Here is a 25,777-nt window from a genome sequence, read left to right on the forward strand (position 1 = left end):
TGTGGTATGCTTTCCATTTGAAGACTGGGGACAGACAGGATGCCTATCTTACTTAAATTATGGCCAAATATGCTGGAACAGGTCAATTTAAAAAAAACGAGTGCAACAATGTTTAACAAACAATAAAAGCATGTGGCACAGTTTTAAAAAAAAAGTAAATGCTAAAACCTCGGAAGCAAGCCAAATAAATGGGGGTGGTGGTGAGCACAGAACAAACATGAACAATGCAGAGTACCCAGCCAACCCCACCACTGATTTACAATAGAAATTGTACTTCAGCCAGTCTCCAAAATCTAAAATTGAAATTAAGCTGAGGCCTCAAACATTGTCCTATCCTAATTGATGTTGTGGAATAGTCCAGCACCAATCCCCAGACTTCACTAATCATTGTGAAAGGCTCAGTGATAAGTAAACAGCTATGTGCTACGAATCAAAACAGTGGGCGCATGAGTTACTATGAAACTAAGTTCAGGACCTAGACTATCAACCACTTGGTGCCATGATCACAGCAATGTTCTGCATTTCTTTATGAATCTGGAGACAATCAAGTGTAATCTTGGAGACCCTTACATAAATGGAGGGTGGAAATCCACTGATGCCACACGGAAAAAAGCTTGTTTTAAGTCCAAGGCTAAAACAAAGATAAAAGGACCTGGCAGGAACAGGATCAGTTTTGTGAATCTCACACCATCAAACTTTTCTCACTTAGTCCAGTTTTGCAGGTTCTCCTTAAAGCCCTTAAAAAAAAAGCTTCAATATGGGTAATGCGAGGCTTTTATCTAAAGTAGTCCAGATTCCTAATGGCTTCATGATGAAAAGGAAAGTCTTTGGGGCCAAAAGTGATGAAAGGCAAGTGCCGCCCAAAGGATTGCTGATGGCCAGCGAGATACTGGACGGTACTCTGGGCGGGGTTTTTGGCAAAAAGTCCTTGAAAGGGCAGCCGGCGGCAAGAGGGACTTGCGCCATCAATCTAGGCGGCAGCGGCGCTTGCCGGTCAAGTGCCGCAGAGGATGGAATTGGGCCCATGGAGGGGCGAAGAGCTGCAAATAAAGAGCATTAAAAAAACCGGAAGACCTACAGGGGACCCCCATCAAGGCAAGTCGCTGTAAAGAAAAACATTTAAAATTGTTTACTAACCTTTTTTTTTTTCAGCTCTTCATACTCACCGTTGGGGATAGACCAGCCTCCTCGCAGCGGTCCACCTCCGTTCTGGCGCCGGCTCCCGCCCGCACCAATCTGGCATCTCGGCGGGCGGGAGGTCAGTTGCGCCACTTGGCCGTCCACTGACGGAGGTTCTCCTCTCCAGACCAAATCGAAATTGGCACTGAGCGCAAGTCGGAGGAGGAATGTCGGCGGCAAGCCATCAATTTTGGCCCCTTAGTGTGGTACTTAACCATGCCCACTAAAGCTGTCCCAGGCTCAATCCTTTGACTGTGCTGAGTTAACTGGTCTACACTGGACCAGTAATGAATGGCTCATCACCATGTGACAAGGGGCAAAAATAATTTGCTTTCCCACATCAGATTGCTATTGAACAGCCTTCATAGAAATACCTGTATGGATGTTGTGCACAAATACGATCTTACTCAGCTGTGATACCCTGATGATTGACTAACTCTACAACACTCATCGTCTCCAGGCCAACATGATGAATAGACCACTGGATGAGGAGCCAAAAGACAGCTGAAGACCAAAAGTTGTACCCCTTGGATGGGGAGAAATCAAGTATACTCAACAATTGGACCATCAAGATGAGGCTGGCTAATTGCTGGATGTCATATCGAGCTATCCAACTGAGATCCCTTGTGAAGGAATATGATTAGAGTGGAAGGACTTCCTTAGCCAGTATATCCCATTTTGCAAGACGAAATGAAGCAGGGAGAACCGAAGGGGAGCTAAAAGGAAACGGGTGCTGAGAAAAACAGAAATCAAGCCCTGCAACTTGGTCAGGAAACAGAACTGGGCAATCTCATGCTTGCAAAGACACTAAAGTACTCGGTTGAAGGATCAAATTCCTTTCCATTTTCTTCTACTGATCTCTGTCTTGAATAGACTTGACAACGGAGCATCCACAAGCTCTCTGTGGTAGATTCATAATGCTCCAAGTGAAGAAATGTTGCCTCATCTCAGTCCTAAATGGGTGACCTGAGACTATGACTCCCAGTTCTAGACTCTCCAGCCAGGTGAAACAGCTTCTCAGCATCTATCCGGTTAAGCCCTCAAAATTTTAAAAGTTTCAATTAGATCAACTCTCATTCTTCGAAACTCCAGAGAATATGGTCCCATTCTACTCAATCTTTCCTCACAGAACAACCCTTTCCCCTAGTACTGCTTCTGATCCCTCTCTTAGGCCTTGACATCCTTCCTAAAGTGTGGTGCCCAGAATTGAACAATATTCCAGCTAAGTGCTTCATAAAGGTTTAGCATAACTTCCTTGCTTTTGTACTCTATGCCTATTAATAAAGCCAAGAATCCCATATGCTTTTTCAAAAAAAAATAGGTTCTCCACTAGTCCTGCCACCTTCAAAGATTTGTCTCTGTTCCTGCACCCACTTTAAAATGTACAATTTAATTTATATTGCCTCCTCTCATTCTTCTTACCAAAATGTATCACTTCATACTTCTGTTAAATTTCATCTACCATGTGTCTGTCTATTTCACCAGTTCACATCTTCCTGAAGTCTGTTAGTATTCTCTTCAATGTTTACTACATCTCAGAGTTTCATGTCTGCAAACATGGAAATTATGCCCTATACACCCACGTCCAGGTCATTAATATATAACAAAGAATAGTGGTCCCAATACCGACCCCTGGGGACCATTGTATACATCCCTCCAGTCTGAAAAACTACACCACTTACTCCCTGCTTTCTGTCCCTTAGCCAATTTCATATCCACGTTGCCACTGTCCCTTTAATCCCATGGGTTTTAATTTAGCTAACAAGTCTATTATGTGGTACTTTGTCAAATGTAGTTTTAAAAACCCTTTTGCACATCAACTGCACTACCCTCATCAACCCTTCCGTTGGGTCATCAAAGAATTCAATCAAGTTAGTCAAACACTATTTGCTTTTTAATCCATGCTGACTTTAATTTTTTAGCCTATACTTTTCCAAGTATATCCCTCTCCCCTTTTTTTGAATAGGCATGTAAACATTTTCAATCCTCCAGTCCTCTGGCACCATCTCCATATGTGGTCAGAGCCTCCACAATCTCCACCCTTACTTCCCTCAGTAACCTAGGATGCATCCTTTACGGACCAAATGATTTTTCTACTTTGATTACTTCCAACCGTTTAAGTATCTCCCCATGATCTTTTTATCCTTTCCAATGTCTCCACTGCCTCCCTCCTTTACTGCTATAATTGGTGGCAGCTTCCCCTCTATTAAAGCAGATCATTTAGTACCTCAGCCATGCCCTCTGCCTCCACTAGAGTTCCTTTTTGGTTCTTAATCGACCCCACCCCTCCTTTGACTACCCTTTTACTATTCTAAAATGAATAAAAGACTAATGGGTTCCCTTCCACTGTATTATGAACCTTACATTTGTCATAAGCCTCCTCTATCTCCTGCCCACTATTTGGTGGCCTATAGTATACAGTCGGTATCATAGATTATCTATTGTTCCTTAATTCTAACCAAATAGATTCTGTCTTTAACACCTCAACTACATCATCCCTCTTCAATGCTATAATCATTTTTTTTTAAATCAAGAGCCTCCCCCACCCCCCAATCTTATTTCCCTTCCCCATCTTTCCCAAATACCTTGTAGATAAGAATATTAAATTCCCAATCCTTCCATCTTTGTTATCGCCACTATATCATAGTCCCATGTGGAGACTTGTGCTCGCAGTTCACCAACCTTATTTACGACGTTACATGCATTTACGTTCGTGCACTCCAAACCCATCTTAGACTGCCTTGCATTTGCCAGTCTGTTCCCTGCTATTTCTGAACTATTCTTCACTAGTGCTATTTGTCTCTCCAAGTCCTCTGTGTACCTTGTATCTCCTCTCTGTAGATTCATCCTGGTGCCCACCCTACAAAATTAGTTTAACCGTCCTTCACAGCATTATTTAACCTCCCCACGAGGACATTGGTCCCAGCTCTGTTGAGGTGCAACCAATCGACCTTGAACAGGAACCACCTGCCCCCGAATTGGTCCCAATACCCGAGGAATCTGAAACCCTCCCCCCCGCACCATTTCTCCAGCCACGTGTTACTATTCCTTAATATTACTGCTATTTCTATACACTAGCGCGTGGCACTGGGAGTAATCCAGAGATTACTATTGGAGGTCCTGCTCTTTAACTTCCTTCCTGGCTCCTGAAACTGACTGCAGGACCTCAACCCCTTTCCTTCCTATGTCATTGGTTCCCACATAGACCACGACTTTTGGCTGTTCCTCTCCACCAATCCTGCCCCCCCCCCCCCCCCCACACAAAAATGTTTGCACCCTCTCAGTGATGCCCTTTACCATGGCCCCGAAGAGGCTACACACCATGCGGCACTCACGTCGGCGGTTGTAGAAACGCCTGTCTATCCCCGATTATTGAATCCCTTCTGATCACTGCATTTCTACACTTCACTGCGCCCCTTGTGCAATCATTTACCGCATGGTGCCGAGGATATGCTGCAGAGTGCAATCCCCCAAGGTGTAGCCAGCAGAATACGGAGATTGCCACATTCCTGGAGGATTCCTGTGCTGCCCGTCTCTTCCTACCCTTCAGGATGGTCATCCATTTACTATCCTCCTGAACTCTCTATAGCTGTGGGGTGACCATCTCCTGGAATGTACATGCCAGGAAATTCAATTCGATTTTTTTTTGATGAGCAGCAATTTTCTAGACATCTCATGCATGAATGAGTTAAGAGTGAATTTACAAATGTAAAATGTTGAGTTTAACCTGAAGTAAAGTTGCAGTCTATCACAAATATTTTAATAGCTGTGTCTCGAGCACACAGTGTGTACATGGTTAGAGCAAGGGTTCTTATTTCCAACCATAATCTACTAACACATGATTCAGACTACGCATGTGTGGATATTCAGTAAAGGAGGATGGGGCTCAGCTGCTTTCCATAGACAATTTGTTGACAACTCACTTGGCCACTAAATTTCTGGACTATCGGATGGTGAACACATTGTGAATGAGTGCCAATTTCCATTGGAGAAACAGACTGAAATATTACAAACCAAGTACAAATAAGCACACATAGCTTCATTTAAATTTAAGTATAAATTTCAGGATTCAAGAGACACCAGAAGCTTACCTTCAGTTTCTGATAATGAGGCAGGCTGCTACAATGGGTTTTCTTCGCAACTTCCTCCTTTGTGTAGAAGAGACAGCAGAGTGTGCAGTAATAGCCAGTCTTTGGAACCACATAATCTAGTCCTACAATAAATAAAAAAAAAAAGAGTCAACCAATAGCAGTATGCGCCAATACCACTTACTGTAACTGCAGTGCCTGCAATGAACAAAGAACTTGCAATGCCTACAGGTTCTGAAAAATTGTGCAATTACAAATTCCGCTAATAACTGTTTCTAAAAAAAACATTCGCCATTTTGAAAAATTAGTTACCCTCAAATATAGCATTCCTTATTTTCCAAATGAAGCGCGCAACCACACACTCAGGATCACTGGGGATACAAAGATATGACAACACACTTGTACAGTTCATATAAAACACAAGTCATTGCAACGCCCAATATTAGATTTAGCAGTTCAGCAGATGAGAATTCTTAAAGATTACTCTTTCAAACCTTATGTTTATTTTAAAATGTTGTTCCATAATCAACTGCTGCAATATATTTTTCATTTTTTTCTCATAAGGATATATATTTCAGCTTTAGTACTCCCGGAATTTGCTAGGAGTTTGGGTCAGTAAATATTTAATTCATTCTCGGGATATAGGCGTCGCTAGCAAGGCCAGCATTTATTGCCCATTCCTAGTTGCCCTCGAGAAGGTGGTGAGTCATCTTCATGAACAGCTGCAGTCCATGTGGAGATGGCATATCCACAATTCTGTAGGGTAGAGAGTTCCAGGATTTTGACCTAGTGATGATGAAAGAACTATGATATATGCCCAAGTCAGGATGGTGAGTGACTTGGAGGTGATGGTGTTCCCATGCACCTTCCAACCCTTCTAGGTGGTAGAGATTGCAGGTTTGTAAGGTGGGACAATCACTTCAACAGAAGGAACAGTTTTTGTTGGATTTATGATCTCTGACCACTTCCGCGTATAGCTCTCCACCCCTCCCAATCCCACCTCCTTCTGTATCTGCCCCTGGAAAAAACTCTCTCTCGACAACTGCACTTATGAACTCCCAACTGTCTAGCCTTTGGCCCTCCAGTCACCATGACATTTCTGCAGCTACCGATCTGCTCAGTCACACCCTCACCACCATCTTTGATGCTCTAGTCCCTGTTGAAACAATTACTCTCTCTCACCCTGGCCGTTCCCCCAGTACAGCCCTAATCTTCACTCCCTCAAGTCCAAGGGACACAGACTTGAATGGATATGGCGGACAAGTGGTTTAGCCATTCACTGCCAGATCTGACTGGACCACATAAAGCACTATCGGGTCCTGCTGTCGTCTGCCAAAATCGATTATTCCAGAATCATTTTGGAATGTAAAGATAAACCCCGACTTCTATTCTCTGCTGCAAACTGCCTTTTAAAATCCCCCTCACCTCTGACAAAAGTGTGAGCAGCTCATGGTCTTCTTTGTCTCTAAGATTTTGACTATCTGTTCAGCCACCTCTGCCTCTTCCCTTCCTTCCCCTAGCTCACTGGGCCAAACTTCCTGTAAGGATCCCTTCTGCCCTAGCCCTGATCTCACATCTTTCTGCAGCTTCTCTCCGATCTCCCCTCATGACCCTTCCGAGTTCATCCTCTCTACGAGACCCACTTTTTGCTCCCTTGATCCTATTCCCACCAAACTGCTGACCACCCAACTTCCTTTTCTGGCTCCCATGTTAGCTGACTTTAACGGTGTTCTCTCCTCCGGTACTGTCCCCCTCTCCCTTAAATCTGCTGTCATCACACCCCTCGTCAACCAACTCTCCGTCCTTGCAAACTATCGCCCCATCTCCAACCCTCCTTTCCTCTCCAAAGTTCTTGAACATGTTGTTGCCTCCAAAATCCGTGCCCATCTTTCCCGCAATTCCATGCACGAATCCCTCCAATCCGTATTCAGTGCCTGCCACAGTACCAAAACTGCTCTCAAAGTCACAAATAACATCCTTTGTGACTGTGACAAAGGCAAACTATCCCTCCTCGACCTTCTCGACTTGTCTGGAGTCTTTGACACGGTTGACCACTCTATCCTTATCCTTCAACACCTCTTCACTGTCATCCAGCTGGGTGGGACTGCACTTGCCTGATTCCATTTTTACTTATCTAACCGTAGCCAGAGAATCACCTGCAACGACTTCTCTTCCCGCCCCTGCATCGTTACCTCTGGTGTCTGTCACCCAAGGATCTATCCTTGGTCCCCTCCTATTTCTCATCTACATGTTGCCCTTGGCGACATCATCTGAAAACACAGCGTTTCCACATGTACACTGATGGCACCCAGCTCTACCCTCAACAGCACTTCTCCCAACTCTTCCATGGTCTCTAAATTGTCAGGCTGCTTGTCCGACATCCAGTTCTGGACAAGCAGAAATTTTCTTCAATTAAATATTGGGAAGACCGAAGCCATTGTTTTTGGTCCTCGCCACAAACTCTGTTCCCCAGCCACTGACTCCATCCCTTTTCCCAACTTGTCTGAGGCGGAACCAGGCTGTTCGCAACCTTGGTATCACATTTGACCTTGAAATGAGCTTTCGACCACATATCTACAGCATAACTAAAGCCGTCTATTTCCACCTCTAACATTACCCATCTCTGCCCTTGCCTCAGCTCATCCGTTGCTGAAACTGCCATCCATGCCTTTGTTACCTTTAGACTTGACTATTTTCCCCCATTATAACAATGACTACACTCCAAAAGTACTTAATTGGCTGTGAAACGCTTTGAGATGTCCAGTGGTCGTGAAAGGCGCCATATAAATGCAAGTCTTTCTTTTTTCTATTCCAACACAATCCTGGCTGGCCCCCGACATTCTACCTTACGTAAACTGGAGGTGTTCCAAAACTCAGCTGCCCGTGTCCTAACTTGCACCAAGTCCCGTTCATCCTGTGCTCGCTGACCTACATCGGCTTCTGGTTAAGCAACACCTCGATTTCAAAATTCTCATCCTTATTTTTAAATCCCTCCATGGCCTCGCCCCTCCAGCACCTTGGGACATTTCAATATGTTAAAAGGCGCTATGTAAATACAAGTTGTTGTTGTTTTGAGGCAGTCAGCTGTTCCATTTAAGTCTGCACCTGTCGGCTGACAGTTGGCAAATTATCTACATTGTAACATTTTATTGTAACCTTCAGGTACCAAAGGTACTGGGTGTAACAATTTTTTGATCCGTTCAAAACGTGTTTTTTTCTGGTTGTGTGTCTTTCCCAGATGACTACACAGCTGCAAGCGGGCACGGATTATGTAGAAAGTGTAAACATCCCTAAGTAACCTGAGCTTTCCCTGTTCATTTGCGTGCTGCTCCAGATCCCAGCCTTTCAATACTTTTCCCCCCACTTTCCTTTTCATCCCTCCCTGACTGTTCTCCCATCATCATGCCTCCTTTCATCTCTCCTCTGATACTCTGCCTGACCAAATCCCTACCCCAATCCTTCATTACTCTTCGACTGTCCTACTCTCCTGCCGCCATCTTAGGCTCGACTCCCTCCTAGATAAGCCCACAGCTTCCCGCTGTGCCTTTCTTGGCATCCTCCGAAGGGCCCATCGAGGCACTTGTCGCTGCTTCCTTACGAGCAGCAATCCCAACTGTCCCATCCTACTCTCTTGCCGATCTTCCCACCTAGCGCGCCCACTGGGGGCTTATCTTGCCAATATCCTCCCCGTCCAAACCCACCCCCCCCCACCCTAGCGCTGACCCTGTGGATGCAGGCAATGGGGCAGCCATCACCGACCCTCTCCGCATCTCCCTCCAGAACATGGATGGGAAGGGCCTTGCGAACAAGGCCTTTCCCATCCATGAGCTTATTGTGGATGACTGCATCAACATCATGGTCCAGACAGAAACCTGGTTGAAGCGCGATGACACCTTCCCCTTAAATAAAGCCTCCCCGTCTGGCACATCCCTTCCACTACTTGCCCTGCTCAGACCGCCATGGTGGTGGTGTGGCTCTCAGCAAATCACACTACTCCTCCAGCACTTTCTTCTCCTTTGAGCATCTCGTCTTATTACACCCCTCATTTAAAATTCTCACCCAAGTAGTCAACTTTGTACAATTCAGAGTTAATTCTTGTTAAATAATTTAATAATTGAACTTTAAAAAAAAATTAAGATAAATAACACAAGATGGGAATTTTGTCAGTTTATGAGTAAACTGTCTAACAGCCACTGAGGGGCTAAGGAGCAGTGAAGTGAGTGAGTCAGTAGGTTCTTGTAAATAAAGATGCCATTGGGTTGGCATACAGATTGGGAAATGTTGGTGTTCACCTGGGTGTCCTTGTACACAAATCACAAAGTTAACAGCAAGCAATTGAGAAGGCAAATAGTATGTTGGCCTTTATTACAAGAGGATGAGAGTACAAGAGTAAAGATGTTTTACTGCAATTATATAGGGCCCCAGTGACTCTGCACGTGGAGTATGGTGTGCAGTTTTGGTCTCCTTACCTAAGGAAGGATATACTTGCCATAGAGGGAGTGCAACACAGGTTCACCAGACTGATTCCTGGGATGGGGGGGGGGGGGGGGGATTGTCTGATGAGGAGAGATTGAGTAGATTAGGTCCATATTCTCTAGAGTTTAGAAGAATGAGAAGTGATCTCATTGAAACATACAACATTCTTCCAGGGCTTGACAGGATAGATGCAGGGAGGATGTTTCCCCTGGCTGGGATATCTTGAACCAGGGGTCACAGTCTAATAAGGGGTCGGCCATTTAGGACTGAGATGAGGAGAAACTTCTTCACTCGGAGGGTGGTGAATCTTTGGAATTCTCTACCCCAGTGAGCTGTGGATGCTCAGTCGTTGAGTATATTCAAGACAGAAATCAATAGATTTTTGAATACTAAGGGAATCGAGGGATATGGGAATAGTGCAGGAAAGTGGAGTTGAGGTAAAAGATCAGCCATGATCTCACTGAATGGCAGAGTAGGCTCGAGGTGCCGAATGACCTGCTCCTTACAGCTGAGACTTCTTGATTACCGAGAAAGGAAAAACACATGTAAATCGAATACTCTGTTTTTTGCACTGTATCTATGCATATAGGAAGGCAAATGGACTGTTGGCCTTTATTGCAAGAGGGGTAGAGTATAAAAGCAGAGAAGTCCTGCTACAACTGTACAAGGCACTGGTAAGGGCACACCTGGAGTACTGCGTACAGTTTTGATCTACGTATTTAAGGAAGGATCATTATAGGTGGTCCCTCGGACGAGGATGACTTGCTTCCATGAGAGTTCACAGATGTTTCAATGAAGGACCCAATGTTCCAGTCCTGAACTCCAGTTGAGGGGGTGGAAGATGCCTGTGCGTGAATTTTTTAACGTGTGGTGACCGTTGCACATCAGCCACCACACAGGCTTGACAGAGCTAGGTCTTTATTAGTGGCAAGGATGACTGGAGACCTGCTCTGCTGCAAGGACCTAGTGCGCACACATATCGCAGTGTGGGCAGGTCCCTGCTGCCCTGGGTCCTCAGCTCTTCTGGGCCCGGTACCTCCACCATGATGTTCCAGGGCCTGGCGCTCCAGCTCTATTTATCACCCCGACCTGCGGTGGTGTACTCACACAGGTCGGGTGGCCCACGATGTTAAGGAAGGATATATTTGCATTGGAGGCTGTTCAGGGAAGGTTCACTAGATTGATTCCGGAGATGAGCGGGTTGATGTATGAAGATACGTTGAGTAGGTTGGGCTTATATACACTGGCGTTCAGAAGAATGAGAGGTGATCTTATTGAAACAAGATAATGAGGGGGCTCAACAAGGTGGATGCAGAGAGGATATTTCCACTCATAGGGGAAACTAAAACTAGGGGACATAGTCTCAGAATAATGGTCCGCCCATTTAAAACTGAGATGAGGAGGAATTTCTTCTCTGAGGGTTGTAAATCTGTGGAATTCTCTGCCCCAGAGAGCTGTGGAGGCTGGGTCATTGAATATATTTAAGGCGGAGATGGACAGATTTTTGAGTGATAAAGGAGTAAAGGAAGCGGGCAGGGAAGTGGAGCTGAGTCCATGATCAGATCAGTCATGATCTTATTAAATGGCGGAGCAGGCTCATAAAAACATAGAAAATAGGTGCAGGAGTAGGCCATTCAGCCCTTCGAGCCTGCGCCACCATTCAATAAGATCATGGTTGATCATTCACCTCAGTACCCCTTTCCTGCTTTCTCTCCATATCCCTTGATCCCTTTAGCCGTAAGGGCCATATCTAACTCTCCCTTAAATATATCCAATGAACTGGCATCAACAACTCTCCGCAGCAGGGAATTCCACAGGTTAACAACTCTGAGTGAAGAAGTTTCTCCTCATCTCAGTCCTAAATGGCTTAACCCCTTATCCTTCGACTATGTCTCCTGGTTCTGGACTTCCCCTACTTTGGGAACATTCTTCCTGCATCTAACCTGTCCAGTCCCGTCAGAATTTTATATGTTTCTATGAGATCCCCCCCCCCCTCATCCTTCTAAACTCCAGTGAATACAGGCCCAGTCGATCCAGTCTCTCCTCATATGTCAGTCCTGCCATCCCGGGAATCAGTCTGGTGAACCTTCGCTACACTCCCTCAATAGCAAGAACGTCCTTCCTCAGATTAGGAGATCAAAACTGAACACAATATTCCAGGTGAGGCCTCACCAAGGCCCTGTACAACTGCAGCAAGACCTCCCTGCTCCTATACTCAAAGCCCGTAGCTATGAAGGCCAACAGACCCACTTGCCTTCTTCACCGCCTGCTGAACCTGCATGCCAACTTTCAATGACTGATGTACCATGACACCCAGGTCTCGCTGCACCACCCCTTTTCCTAATCTGCCGCCATTCAGATAATATTCTGCCTTCGTGTTTTTGCCACCAAAGTAGGATAACTTCACATTTATCCACATTATACTGCATCTGCCACGCGTTTGCCCACTCACCTAACCTGTCCAAGTCACCTTGCAGCCTCTTAGCATCCTCCTCACAACTTACACTGCCACCCTGCTTAGTGTCATCTGCAAACTTGGAGATATTACTCAATTACCTCAACTAAATCATTGATGTATATTGTAAATAGCTGTGGTCCCAGCACTGAGCCCTGTGGCACCCCACTAGTCACTGCCTGCCATTCTGAAAAGGATCCGTTTATCCCGACTCTCTACTTTCTGTCTGCCGACCAGTTCTCTATCCACGTCAATACATTACCCCCAATACCATGTGCTTTAATTTTGCACACCAATCTCGTGTGGGACCTTGTCAAAAGCCTTTTGAAAGTCCAAATGGCCAACTCCTGCTCCTATTTCTTATTTTCTTGTGTACCATAAACATTTTATTACCACTATTTCTTCACTACTTTCCTCCCTCTGCACCGAACGACTTCTCATCCTCGGTGATTTCAACTTCCATCTCAATGCTCTCTGCTGAGTTCACTAGCCTCCTATCCTCCCCTTAATCTCTCCCTCCATGTAAACTCACCAACCCATATTCACAGCCACCCTCTTGACCTTGCCATCTCATTTTCGCTACTCCCATTGAGTCAATCGCAGTTAAGGCCATCTCTCTGACTACTTCCTCGTATCGCTCTCCACCCACATCCTCCTTCCACCCGCCCCAACCGCCACACTTGCCTCCTGTGTCCGCCCCTGGAAAAAAAACTCTCTCCCGATGGTCTTATAACTGCACTTATGAACTTCATTCAGGATAACATTTCTGCAGCTACCGATCCGTTAAAACAATTACTCTCTGTCACCCTGGCCATTCCCCCTGGTACAAGCCTTGATCTTCACTCCCTTAAGTCCAAGGGATGCAGACTTGAACGGATATGGTAGACAACTAGTTTAGCCATTCACTGCCAGATCTGGCTGGACCGCATAAAGCATTATTGGGTCCTGCTCTCGTCTGCCAAAATCGCTCATTATTTCATGTATGGAATGTAAAGATAAACCCCGGCTTCTATTCTCCACTGCAAACCGCCTTTTTAAACCCTCTCCCAGTCTCGACCCTCACCATCGACAATAAGACAGTCTCGCAGAGTGAGACTATCCGTTCGGCCGCCTCTGTCCGTTCCCTTCCTTCCCCTAGCTCACTGGGCCAAACTTCCTGTAAGGATCCCTCCCTAGCCCTGGCCTCACATCTTTCTCCAGTTTCTCTCCGATCTCTTTGACCAAGCTTTTGGTCACCTGCGCTAATTTCTGCTTATGCGGCTCGGTGCCAAATTGTTTTATCTCACAATACTCCTGTGAAGCGCCTTGGGACGTTTCACTACGCTAAAAGCGCCTTGAATGAGAAAAGAGAGGTTGAGAGACGGAATGTTTTAGGCAGCGAATTCCAGAGCTTGGGGCTGAGGCGACAGAAGGCATGGCTATCAATGGTTGAGTGATTAAAATCAGGGATGCTCAAGGGGGCAGAATTAGAGGAGCGCAGACATTCTGGGAGGTTGTGGTGCTAGAGGAGATGACAGAGACGGGGAGGGGCAAGGCCATGGAGGGATTTGAAAACAAGTATGAGAATTTTGAAATCGAGGCATCGCTTAACCGGGAGCCAATGTAGGTCAGCGAGCAAAATGGCTTCAAAATAGCTAGCACTAATTCACAAATGAACCGTCATTGATGAATGTGCTAATATATTGTAAGAGCAATGTTAGGATGCATGAAGTAACTGCAGTACAATTGCATACTCAAACTCAACATTCTCTCATGTTTGTAAATGTATGAATTAGGTTTACAAAAAGTCCCCACAAAGAATATAAAAATACATTATACATCAGCATTGAGTGTTAGAAGTCATGCTAACAATTCTACATTTTATAAAGAAATAACTGAAGTGTACTGTATTCCTACCTATAGGATTGCTAGGCTGATAGGGTCCAAGACGGTACTCATCTGGAGTAGGAGATCGCAAACGAGCGCGCTTGCTTTCTGGTTCTACACAAGTTGAAGTAGTTTCTTCCTGCACATCACTCTTTTCATCACCATCCAGCTTATTTTCAGTTATTTCATCTCCATCTTGCTTCACATCATTTTCTTCACCACTATCCTTTCTGTCACCTTGTTCTCCTTTTTTAGTTTTGATGTTCTTTCCCCTCTTTCGACCATGTTTTCTTTTAGGTTTGTCCACATCCTCATCTTTTTGTTCACTGGTGTCCTCTGATTTCTCTGTTTGAATGCTTGTATCAGCATCATCATTCGCCAATTTACTTTTGTTATCTGCACAAGACATCAGATCTTCTAGATCTAAGTTCCCAGCTTCTACATCACCAACCTCATCCACAGTAACAAATTCATCAATATTTTCAGGAAAACACTCTTCCTTCAAATCCTATAGGAAACCAAACAATTTTATAATTACATCCGCGCATTTTAAAAGAATCTAGGGAAGAGATAACAGAGGCATTACGACACATTTAATAATTCATTAAAAAAAGTTTAGTGCCAGAGGACAACCAACATAATACCTATACTAAAGAAGGGAGATCGAACATGTGTCCAGGGAACAACAGACCAGCCAGCTTAACATCGGTGGTAGGTAAAATAATGGAATCCTCACTAAAGGAGAAAATAAAGAACATCTAGAAGCCAAAATATTATAATGAATAGTCAGCGTGGATTTCAAAAGGGAAAGTCTTGTTTGACCAACCGCACTGAAGAGGTAACAGTAGATTAATTTATCCAGATTTTCAAAAGGCCTTCAAATAAAGGTACCACATAATATACTAATAAATAAGGTCAGAGAATGCAGAGTCAGGGGCCAAGTCGCAGATTGGATAGTCAGTTGGCTTCAAAAGTAGGAGTAAAGGGTAGCTATTCACAGTGGCAGAAGGTGGGTGGTGTTGGGATCACTTCACAATTTATATTCATGATTTAGACTCTGGAATCAAAAACACTATCTACATTTGCAGATGACACCAAATTGGGGTGGGGGAGGGGGTGGGGAGATAGTCAACACTGAGAAGGAATGCAACAAATTACAAAGAAAACATTAATAAACTTGAAGAATGGGCATATAATTGGCAAATGAAGTTCAATACAGATAAATGTGAGGCATTACATTTTCTCTTGAAAAGAGAAGGCTGAGGGGTGACCTTTAAAATCATGAAAGGTTTTGATAAGCAGATACAGAGAGCGTTTCCATTTGTGTGGAAGAGCACAACTAGAAGCCATCAATATAAGATAGTCACCAAGAAATCCAATAGGGAAATCAGAAGGAACTTCTTTACCCAGAGTGGGGAGAATGTGGCATTCTACCACGGAGTGGTTGAAGCAAATAGTAAAGATGCACTTATAAGGGGAGGCTAGATTAGCATATGAGGGAGAAGGGAAGAGGGTTAAGCTGATAGATTTAGATCAGGAAAGACAGGAGAAGATTAAAGTGGAGCATAAACGGCAGCATGAACTGGTTGGGCCGAGTGGCCGGTTTCTGTGCTGAAAAATCCTATTTAGTCATTGACTGGCACCTGTGTTAGCAAAATTAAAGCCCATGGGATTAAAAGAACAGTGGCAGCCTGGATACAAAATTGACTAACAGATAGAAACCAGATAGTGGTGGTGAATGGTTGCTTTTCAGACTGGAGCGAAGTGTAAAATGGCATTCCCCAGGGGTCGGTATTAGGATCACTACTCTTTTTGATATCTATTAAATCACCTGGACTTGGGTATACTGGCCATAATTTTATTTTAAAGTTTGCAGATGATACAAAACTGAAATATAGTAAATAATGAGGGTAGTAACAGACTTTAGGAGGAGATTAACAGACTGGTAAAATGGAGACACGTGGCAGATGAAATTTAACGCAGAAAAGTGTGAAGTGATGCATTTTGGTAGGAAGAATGAAGAGAGGCAATATAAACTAAATGGTACAATTTTAAAGGGGTTGCAGAGAGAGAGAGACCTGGGGATGTAGGTTCACAAATCTTTGAAACTGGCAGGACAAGTTGAGAAGGCCGTTGAGAAGGCAAATGAGATCCTTGGCATTATTAATAGAGGCAGAATAAAATGGTATGAAGTTATGCTAAATCTTTATAAAACACTGGTTAGGCCTCAACTTGTGTATTGTGTTCAATTCTGGACACAACACTTTAGGAAGGATGTCAAGAGCTTGGAGACGGTGCAGAAGATATTTACTAAAATGATACCAGGGATGAGGGACTTCCGTTAGACTGGAGATTGTTCTCCTTCGAGCAGAGAAGTTTAAGAGGAGGCTTGATCCAGGTGTTCAAAATGTGTTGATAAAAGTAAATAAGGAGAAACTGTTTCCAGTGGCAGGGTGGTCAGTAACCGGAGGACACAGATTTAAGGTGATTGGCAAAATAACCAGAGACGAGATGAGCAAACTTAAAGAGTTGTTGTGATCTGGAATGCACTGCCTGAAAGGGTGGTGGATGCAGATTCAATAGTAAAAATTCAAGAGAGAATTAAATAAATACTTGAAAGGAATTAAAAAAAAATGTTTTGAACAGGGTTATGGGAAAGAGCAAGGAGTGGGATCAATTGCATACATCTACCAAAGAGCGGGATAAGCACGATGGGCTGCACTGTATCATTCTGTGATTCTGTAACAGTCGTAAGCAGTATCTACACTAATGAACAGCACATCAAAATGTAACATTTCACGCACTCTAAATTAGTAAAGAGAGCATAGCAAGAGCAGAGCTATTTGTGTAAAGGATATTGGGAAGATATTGTCTGAAATTGAGGCAGATGACTCGAACCTAGCCTCAAGTTCCATACTAATGACATGCATCCGCCACTCACTGAAATGACCCTGTGTTAATACTGATAAAATTTGAAACCTGAATAGAGGATGCACCGAAGACGAATGGAAATACAACCGCGTCTTGTTACTAAACAACTGATTTGTAAGACCATTAAAATGATATGAAACACTGCTATTTCTCATGTTTTAGTTCTTAATATTAACCCCCTCCCCTCACAGAAAATAAGAGTTATAGGACTGGCAATGGCATGATCTCACAATAGGAAAATCAAGTGCATTCATGTATGCCCCCATGCTGATAATCTATGCATCATCACAGGCAGTCCCTCGAAACAAGGATGACTTGCTACCACGCCAAAATGGAATTTGTTCACAGGTGTTTCAATGAAGGACCAAATATTCCAGATCCCAAACTACATCTTGGAGGGTGGAAGATGCCTGTGCTTGGATTTTATTAGCGTGTGGTGGCCGTTGCACACATGGGCTTGACAGAGCTAGGTCTTGGTCCAGTGGCAAGGATTACCCAAGACTGGAGACCAGCTCTGCTGCATGGACAGAGCTTACACACATATAGCAGTGTGGGCTGGCCCGTGCTGCCCTTGGGCCCTCGCCTCTTCTGGGACCCGGTCACTTCCTTCTACAAACTCTTGCCGCTCCTTCACCCCTCCTGCTGTGCCTGCCCACACTGCAATGAGCGACCTGACTTCGCAGCCGTCGCCCCCCTGCAGTGGTATGCCACCGCCGCACGCTGCTCCCTCTGATGGCCCCGGCCTGCTGCGTGCGGCGGCGGCATAATCTATGTACAGGATAAATGTATACCTAGCAGTAAATAGAGTAGGATTTAAGACACAGAAAATAGGAATGGAAATGCTATGGAATTACAGGTTGAACCTCTCTTATCCGAAACCCTCGGGACCTGGCCTGTGCTGGATAGGAAGATTTGCCAGACGATGGGAGGTCACACCGACCCTAGCGTTGTCAGCAGTACCCGGTAAGTTTGTAATGTAATGGTTCATTTCGGGTGGAGACACCAACTCTCGGAGCAGCGAGGTCAATGTAGACCTATAAAGAACATTAGTGAAACATAGAAATTTACAGCGCAGGAGGCGGCCATTTTGGCCCATCATGTCCACGCCACCGCACGGCCCTCGGTCACCAGCCCTGAAGGTTACATATAAACCTATGAACAATGATGGAAAGGCAAGAGCACCCAGCCCAAACAGTCCGCCCCACACAACTGCGACACCCCTTACTGAAACATTCGACACTCCACCCCAACTTCTTTCGTATTGAATTTGTTCTCAGGTTCTCATCCCGCCAAGCTAGTTTAAACTCTCCCCAACAGCACTACAAAACTCCCTGCGAGGATATTGGTCCCGGCGCTGTTGAGGTGCAACCTGTCTGGTTTGTACAGGTCCCATCTACCCCAGACGCGGTCCCAATGCCTCAAGAATTTAAAGCCCTCCCTCCTGCACCAACCCTCCAACCACGTGTTCATCCTCTCTAGCCTTCTATTCTTGTAATCATAAGCACGTGGCACTGGTAGTAAGCTGGAGATTACTACCTTTGAGGTCCGACCCTTTAATTTTCTTCCTAGCTCCCTGAATTCTGCCTGTAGGACTTCATCCCTCTTTTTACCTATGTCGTTGGTCCCGCTATGGACCACGACCTCTAGCTGTTCACCATCTGTCTCTTCCCCCCCCCCTCCCCCCCCCAAAATGACCTCGTCCGCTCTGTGACATCCTTGATCCTGGCACCAGGGAGGCAACAAACCATTCTGGAGTCACGTCCACGGCTGCAGAAACTCCCGTCTGTTCCCCTAACTATAGAATCCCCCATCACTAGAGCTCTTTTATTCTTCGTCCCTCCCCACTGTGCAGCTGAGCCACCCCGTGGTGCCTTGGAATTTGGCTCTGGCTGCACTCCCCAGAGGCACCATCGCCCTTACCGATACTCAAAAGTGAATACCGGTTTGAAAGCGAGATGGACTCACGGGGACTCCTGCACTACCTACCTAGCATTCTTACTTCGTCTGGTGGTCACCCATTTCCCCTCTGCTTGCACTCATTCTGCTTGGTGCTAATGAAACACGATCGACATTGACGATTAAAGCAATGCATTTCAACACACAGATCGGACACCTCCCCACCCGCTCTCCTATCTGTATAGTTCATTTGAATGAAAACGAATGAAATAAACGCGCCTACAGCTAGTCAACACCCTGGGTCTGTGTTCCCTACAGATTGTCCACAAATCGTGTTTCATTACCACCAAGCAGAATGAATGTGAAATAAAACAAGCATGTTTTACCCACCTTTAGTTTTAATCATATTTTAATCCAACTAGAATCCATCTGTCCATTTCTCTCTCTTTAATGTGTGAATCAAAGATGGCCGATTATTTTCTTTTTATTTGTTTAAAAACTGATATTGACGATTAGGCACGTTTTGTAGTTGAGAGAACAAAGTTGGCTGAAGTATTGCAGGCTCTCTGAACTAATGCGTAAAACAATGAAGATTGCTCATCTAAAACAAACTCTCAAGATCAGACATTGGACTTCATGTCAGTTGGAAGGATTTATACTCCGCTGTTATCACTGCCGATCTTTCTCGGCTGACCTGTAACCACGGTGACACTTCACTGATGTTCCCCACAGGTCCACATTGAACCCGCTGCTCTGAGTTGGAGTCCCCGCCCAAAATGAACCATTACATTAAAAACTTACCGGGTACTGTTGACAACGCTCCGACCCGACAGAGGAGGGAACACCAGAGGCAGCGGGGAGAAGAGGACCAGCTAGCCCTAGGACACAGCGCGCCGACCCAACCTAGGAAGGAACACCGAGGCAGTGGGGAGAACAGGAACAGCCAGCCATAGGACACAGCACCGGCCATGACCCCTTCCCCCAACCCGGAATGATGTCAGACCAGAGAGGTTGCCGGATCAAAAAGTCCCAGACTAGAGAGGTTCAACCTGTATTTGTGCAAGCTGAACCCCCAGAAATAGGCCTCATTAGAGGGTGTTATGTGTCAAAATTGACAATCTCTCTACCTATAGCTTTCCAGCCTTTATGCAGACCCCTTTTTCAACCTGAATGAGCAGGACGATCTATAAACACAGGCACCTCTATAACCAAGGCCCAATTTTGTGTGATTGCATAAAACTGCAGAATTTAAATAGGGCTGCGGAATTGCACCCTGCAGCAGAAGTGGCCTTCCCTAATGTTCTCTGCATGCAAAAATACTTATAAAATTAACAAAAGTTCCAAATGGCATAGTGCTGCAAATCACATCTTCCTGTGGAAAATGCATAATAACCATCACATGACAATCAGGCAGATTAGTGCAAGTTTAAAAAAAAGGAATGGGAAAAGGACAAAGTCTGCTCCTGGAACATAAAGTTGCCACTTCCTCCAGGCACAGTTCCACTGTTTCAGAGGAGTAAGCTGTGGACAATCTGCAAGAGGTTTTTGGGGTTATTAAAAGGCTAACTTTTTGGTAGTTGTGTTTGTGATTTCATTTGGTAAATAATTTAATACCATGTTTAATATACTTTTATATTGAATCTATAATGTTTTTCCTGTGTAAGTGTCTTCATTAAAATACTGTGTTTTTTAAATTAAAATTGGAGCTTACACTTTTTAAAAAGCTGCAATATTTCAGTTAACATTTGATTGTAAATATATTGTTAACATTAAAGTGTAGTTGCATTTTAACATAAAAGTAAGTTTGGAACACTTAATGTGCCACAGAAACCTGATAAACCTGTAGAATCCACATTTGCTGGGCACAAAAAATGATCATGGGGTGCCAAAGCATTCTATGGGATTATTTACGACAATCATTAATATCGCTTGCGTCATTGTAGTAAGGCACATACAATGGGATGCTACAGAGCAATAATTTTTTTCTTCTATTCAAAACAGGGCCTAGCCAAGAAATGTTAGAGCAGGGTTCCAATATTAGCTGATTCTGGAATTTAAACTCGGGGTCCTTTTGAATGCAAGTCCAGTACATGACTGCTGGGGAGGGAAAAAAAAAAAAAATAGGTCGAGGTTCGTCAAGCAATGTTCCCTCTAGTTTTTCCCCCTGTGCGCAGCCCCAATAAATTTGCTGTGTGGCTATGCATGCGTAGTATATCTTTTCCAGCGGCAGCACCTGGTGAGCAGCCTGCACAGCTGGGACCACCCGATCGATGCGTAGCCACGCGCCTTAGAGGGACCGTTTTCGTCGGATATTAATAAATTACTGATACTAGCAGAGACCCAGCAAAATATTTGCGGTCAAATTAGTTTCTCTATTGCAACAGTACTTGTTTAGACTGTTACTATCTTCTTCATTTATAGAATCAATGCTGATGTCCTCCCTCCCTCCGCTCTCTCTCCCCACCCCCTCCCTCTCACCCGCCTTCCCCTCTTTCTCTCCCTCATCCGCTGTTCCTGCCACGTACCTCCTTTCGGCTCCGCAGCAATGCCCAGGGAGGCCCCTCGCCCCCCCACCCACTGCCGCCTCCTCATTGATTGATGCTGGGTCTGCTCCAAACGTTAAAAATTTGCGCCATCCTGATTGGTTGCAAGGCCGGGCAGGCCCTAAATCGCCCATTGGTCGGTGCAACTGTCACTCAGTCTGGACCACGTGATCCCAGCCCCCACCACAGGTCAGACAAAAGCTGACATATTATAAACTCAAGTAAAAGTTTGAATTTTCAAAAAATTTTCCTTTCTCTTAAAAAATCTGGTAATATTTGCAAGTGTTTATAAGGAAAGTTCTATTGTTGTAGTCATCATCATAGGCAGTCCCTCGGAATTGAGGAAGACTCGCTTCCACTCTTAAAATGGGTCCTTAGGTAGCTGAACAATCCAATACGAGAGCCACATTCCTTGTCACAGGTGGGACAGATAGTCGTTGAGGGAAAGGGTGGTTGGGACAGGTTTGCCGCACACTCTTTCCGCTTCCTGCGCTTGATTTCCGCATGCTCTCGGCGATGAGACTCAAGGTGCTCAGCACCCTCCCGGATGCACTTCCTCCACTTAGGGCGGTCTTTGGCCAGGGACTCCCAGTTGTCAGTGGGGATGTTGCACTTTATCAAGGAGGCTTTGAGTGTGTCCTTGTAATGTTTCCTCTGCCCACCTTTGGCTCGTTTGCCGTGAAGGAGTTCCGAGTAGAGCGCTTGCTTTGGGAGTCTCGTGTCTGGCATGCGGAAAATGTGGCCTGCCCAGTGGAGCTGATCAAGTGTGGTCAGTGCTTCAATGCTAGGGATGTTGGCCTGGTCGAGGGCGCTAATGTTGGTGCGCCTGTCCAATAATTTTATTTATCTGACGGAATATAACATTAGGCAGACTCGACTGTACTTGGGAGGTATTTTGTGTGAAGCTCACTTATACAAATCTTGCTTGTATTTAAATATTCTGAATTCCCAAATGACTGTCACATGCAATGCAGCTTTGTTCTTTTATAAAGAGTTCCTTAGCTATACATGTCATTTAAGTAAATAAATGTGTGAATGTTGAGAGCCCTGCCCACAAAACACACTTTCATGCTTCTTTTTGCTAAAGAGCAAAAGATGCAAGTCAGCAGTGCGGTATCCTCAAATTGAGAACTAATGTGGAGTCATGGAGGTGCTCCCAGCTCCTGGCCCGGCAAGACTAAACCTGACTATTACTATTATAATAAATAGCTAGGTAAAGGTCATCACATTTTTAAAAAAAACGTAAATACATAGCTACAAGACTCAAAGTTGGAAAAAAAAACCTGAGATGCTGCTTGTTGGTGTCTTTTACTCCTTCGAATAATTGGAACCTGCTTTAAAAAAGCACAAGGTTTTAATTTAGTAAACATTATTCTTATTGTATTACTGCAGATCATATTTATTACCAAACAGACAATGTAAGAGGGACTAAGAAGCAAATCTGTGCTTTTACCGTCTCAGTTGTTTCTGATTTGTTTTGCACACTAGTTTCCATATCGGTTTTGGAATCTGGTTCTATGGAGTCAGTTCCTTCCATCTCATGCTCAGTTTTCTTCTGTAAATCTTCTTTGTCAACTTCTTCATTCTCTGAGTCACCACTTCCCAGCTCTTCAACCATACCTTCTTCAGTAAGTTCTGCATCACTCTCAATGACTGCAATCGCTTCTTCTTCTTCTAAACCTTCCTCTTTTTCTTTTGATTGAATTTCTGGTTTATTTTCACCCTCAGAATTCTCTTTCTTGTCTTCTTTTGAAGGCGAGCTTTCAGAGATTTTTTGTTCTCCTTTTTCTCCATCAGCTTTTGGAGCGTTCTTTGATTTGCTAGGCAGCTTTTTCTTAAAGGACGGACTGCGGGAACGTCGCCGTTTTCTTAGTAAAGAGAAACAAAATATAAAAAGTCTACATAATGGAATTATAAGATCTAGTTTTGGTCAACAGATTCAGCTCAGCTGCTGGTAACCACTGCTGACAATGTACGTGCAGAAATTAGATGAGTACAGAATTGACTTTGGCGGTTATGTTCCCTGCAATTGTATGCGCTCCCAAAGGTCTCTCAGCACTTGTGGAACCATATCAATTTCAAGACAAAGGAATAGGAGAAAATTGTTGGAACATTTTTCAACCAGAAACCCAACATGACTGGTATGTCATCTCGAGTGGAGATCATAACTATAACCTCAACTTCTATATTGTTTCTCCACCCTACTCCTCACCGTTACAGAATCTCGATCGTCAACTCAATCTGCAACCAGATTAGACTCATCTAAAGACCAACTCAATATTAAGAGTCTCGGCATTTCTCTGGCTCCAACCAACTCTGCCTGCACAGATCAGAAATCAGATATTCTTATAAATAGGCCCAACCGTTAGGGCAAATCATTTAAGAACCTTTCAAGTACATTTTTATTTCTGATTTAAAGTACCCATGTTTTAAATATTTTATATAAAAATCATTTTTCAGTTTTAGCATTAGAAATGAGGACCCGAAATAGAAGGTTAATTTGTAGAAAGTCAGTAAAAAAAAGTTTTTATTTTGAACATTAAACCTCAAGTAAGCAAACAAGAGATTAACAAGGCACAATAAGCTAAATGTCAACCTACAATTTTAACAGAGTTCTGAAATACCATTTCTACATTGAGTTTGCTTGTCAAGCCATTTCAGCACTAAAATGAATCATGAACTGTGTGCTGTAAAATGTTGACCACTGAAGTAGCACATCACCATGGTAGTATCATGATGCACAAATATTTCTGAAGTCTGACAAATATGAAAAAATTCATGCTAAAGCTTCATTTTGCAGTAATGTACTCTGAATAGCATAGTGATCGTGGTTTACAGTGCATCTATTTTATTAATATAGCTGTATTCATCAAAGCTGTTAAATGTACGTCCTGACATTATGAATGCATTTGCACATTACTTCAATCTGATTTGTAGCACAAAATCAATGGGTAATTTGAGGGGCAGGGCTCTCACCAATTTGTGAGGAAGTATTTTTACTGATTCACTACCAAAAAATAATTGTGGAACATTTTTGATCAAACTGATTAAAAACTGATTATTAAAACATACTTAATCAATGCACAGCCAGGATGGTGAACACCATGTTCAATCCATGCACTCACAAATTTCTGGTCTCAGCCATCAAAGACCAAACATCTCCCCACTGTAAGGAAATGGGGATATGGGGCAAGAAAATAATGAATAGCCAGCAGCTGCTCTACTACACTTCCAAGCAGCCGGTTCAGATCAGTATTAGGAGAAACACAGAAGTTGTTCATTCCGCAAAGCAGATAGGCACAAGAGGAAAGGAATATTTTCAAGAGACAGAGGGCAATTAAAATTAGTCACATCCAAAATACCCAGCAGTATGTTAAAATAGCTCCTATTTGCTGTTATTTAGAAACAGATTCAGCCAATTAACATATAATTCTTCTGATTCACATATTTAGCCTGGTAGTAACTTGTTTCCGAGTCAGAAGGCACCAGGATTTCATACATCATCTAAGCTGACCAGTGCAGCATTGTTGGACATGGCAGTTTTCAGATGATGTTAAATCAAGGTTCTGTTGTCAGGGGAGTGAAAAATAACAAAGCAGTATTCAAGGAGGGTCTGGATATTATCCTAGTTTATAATCTGATGATGCATTTCATTTGCAAGAGGAGGGGCTTTGCTCGTCATAAATTGGCTGCTATATTTGCCTGCATAACAATAATGACTATTTCAAATATAATCCAATAATTACGAGGTGCTTGAAGACTTGGGGACACGAGGAAAGTCCTTTCAAATCCAGATTATTAACCCATTTAAGAAAATTGTTTTCAAAATAGCTGGCTTTAAACACAAGTCTGAAAACTAGGCAACCATAAAAACATAATTTACCTGTCTGCTTCATCCTGTTCTTTCAACAGCTCTTGAACTTTTATGCTTGGTTTCTGAAATAATAAATGATCAAAGATTATATAGGGGTTGTTATAAATTCTGGCCTGCCGCAGAAAACGTCTCGGGTTCAATAATGTTTGTCATGGCTATAAATGGATCCCATGCTCCTTATGTGCCAGTCACATAGCCCAATTTCTAATTATGTGGTAGCAGAAGCTAGGGATACAACAATGAGATTCTCATGTGTTATCTCTCCAACTTTGTCAAAGGTGGACTGAGAGAATATCTGGTAAAACGAGGCCAGATACAAGTTGTTGAGCTGCTTTATTTCAAATCAAGCGAATATACAGAACAGTTATGATTTAATTAAGTTAATTCAATCAGCATAGCTTGGCTTTGTGGAATAATACACAAATAATGAACATACTATGCTTCCACACAACACCGTACTTGACTTGAA

The 25,777-nt window shown here is 43.8% G+C and overlaps 1 protein-coding gene across 6 annotated transcripts in view; it reads right to left on the minus strand.

The window, feature by feature from the left end:
- LOC139262959 (matrin-3-like) overlaps nucleotides 1-25,777 on the minus strand; it is a 74,143-nt gene that overhangs the window by 3,307 nt on the left and 45,059 nt on the right. For 4 of the 6 annotated variants that reach the window (XM_070878341.1, XM_070878339.1, XM_070878344.1 and 1 more), the window contains 5 exons: nucleotides 25,318-25,370; nucleotides 22,888-23,302; nucleotides 22,718-22,768; nucleotides 14,095-14,572; nucleotides 5,271-5,392 (listed from right to left, as the gene is read on the minus strand). In XM_070878341.1, coding sequence (XP_070734442.1) covers nucleotides 5,271-5,392; nucleotides 14,095-14,572; nucleotides 22,718-22,768; nucleotides 22,888-23,302; nucleotides 25,318-25,370 — 1,119 coding nt within the window. The remainder of the gene's footprint in view (nucleotides 1-5,270; nucleotides 5,393-14,094; nucleotides 14,573-22,717; nucleotides 22,769-22,887; nucleotides 23,303-25,317; nucleotides 25,371-25,777) is intronic. The other 2 variants (XM_070878343.1, XM_070878340.1) reach the window with 1 other exon arrangement.

Source organism: Pristiophorus japonicus, chromosome 4 (assembly GCF_044704955.1).
Source record: "Pristiophorus japonicus isolate sPriJap1 chromosome 4, sPriJap1.hap1, whole genome shotgun sequence".
Taxonomy (NCBI): Eukaryota; Metazoa; Chordata; class Chondrichthyes; family Pristiophoridae; genus Pristiophorus; species Pristiophorus japonicus.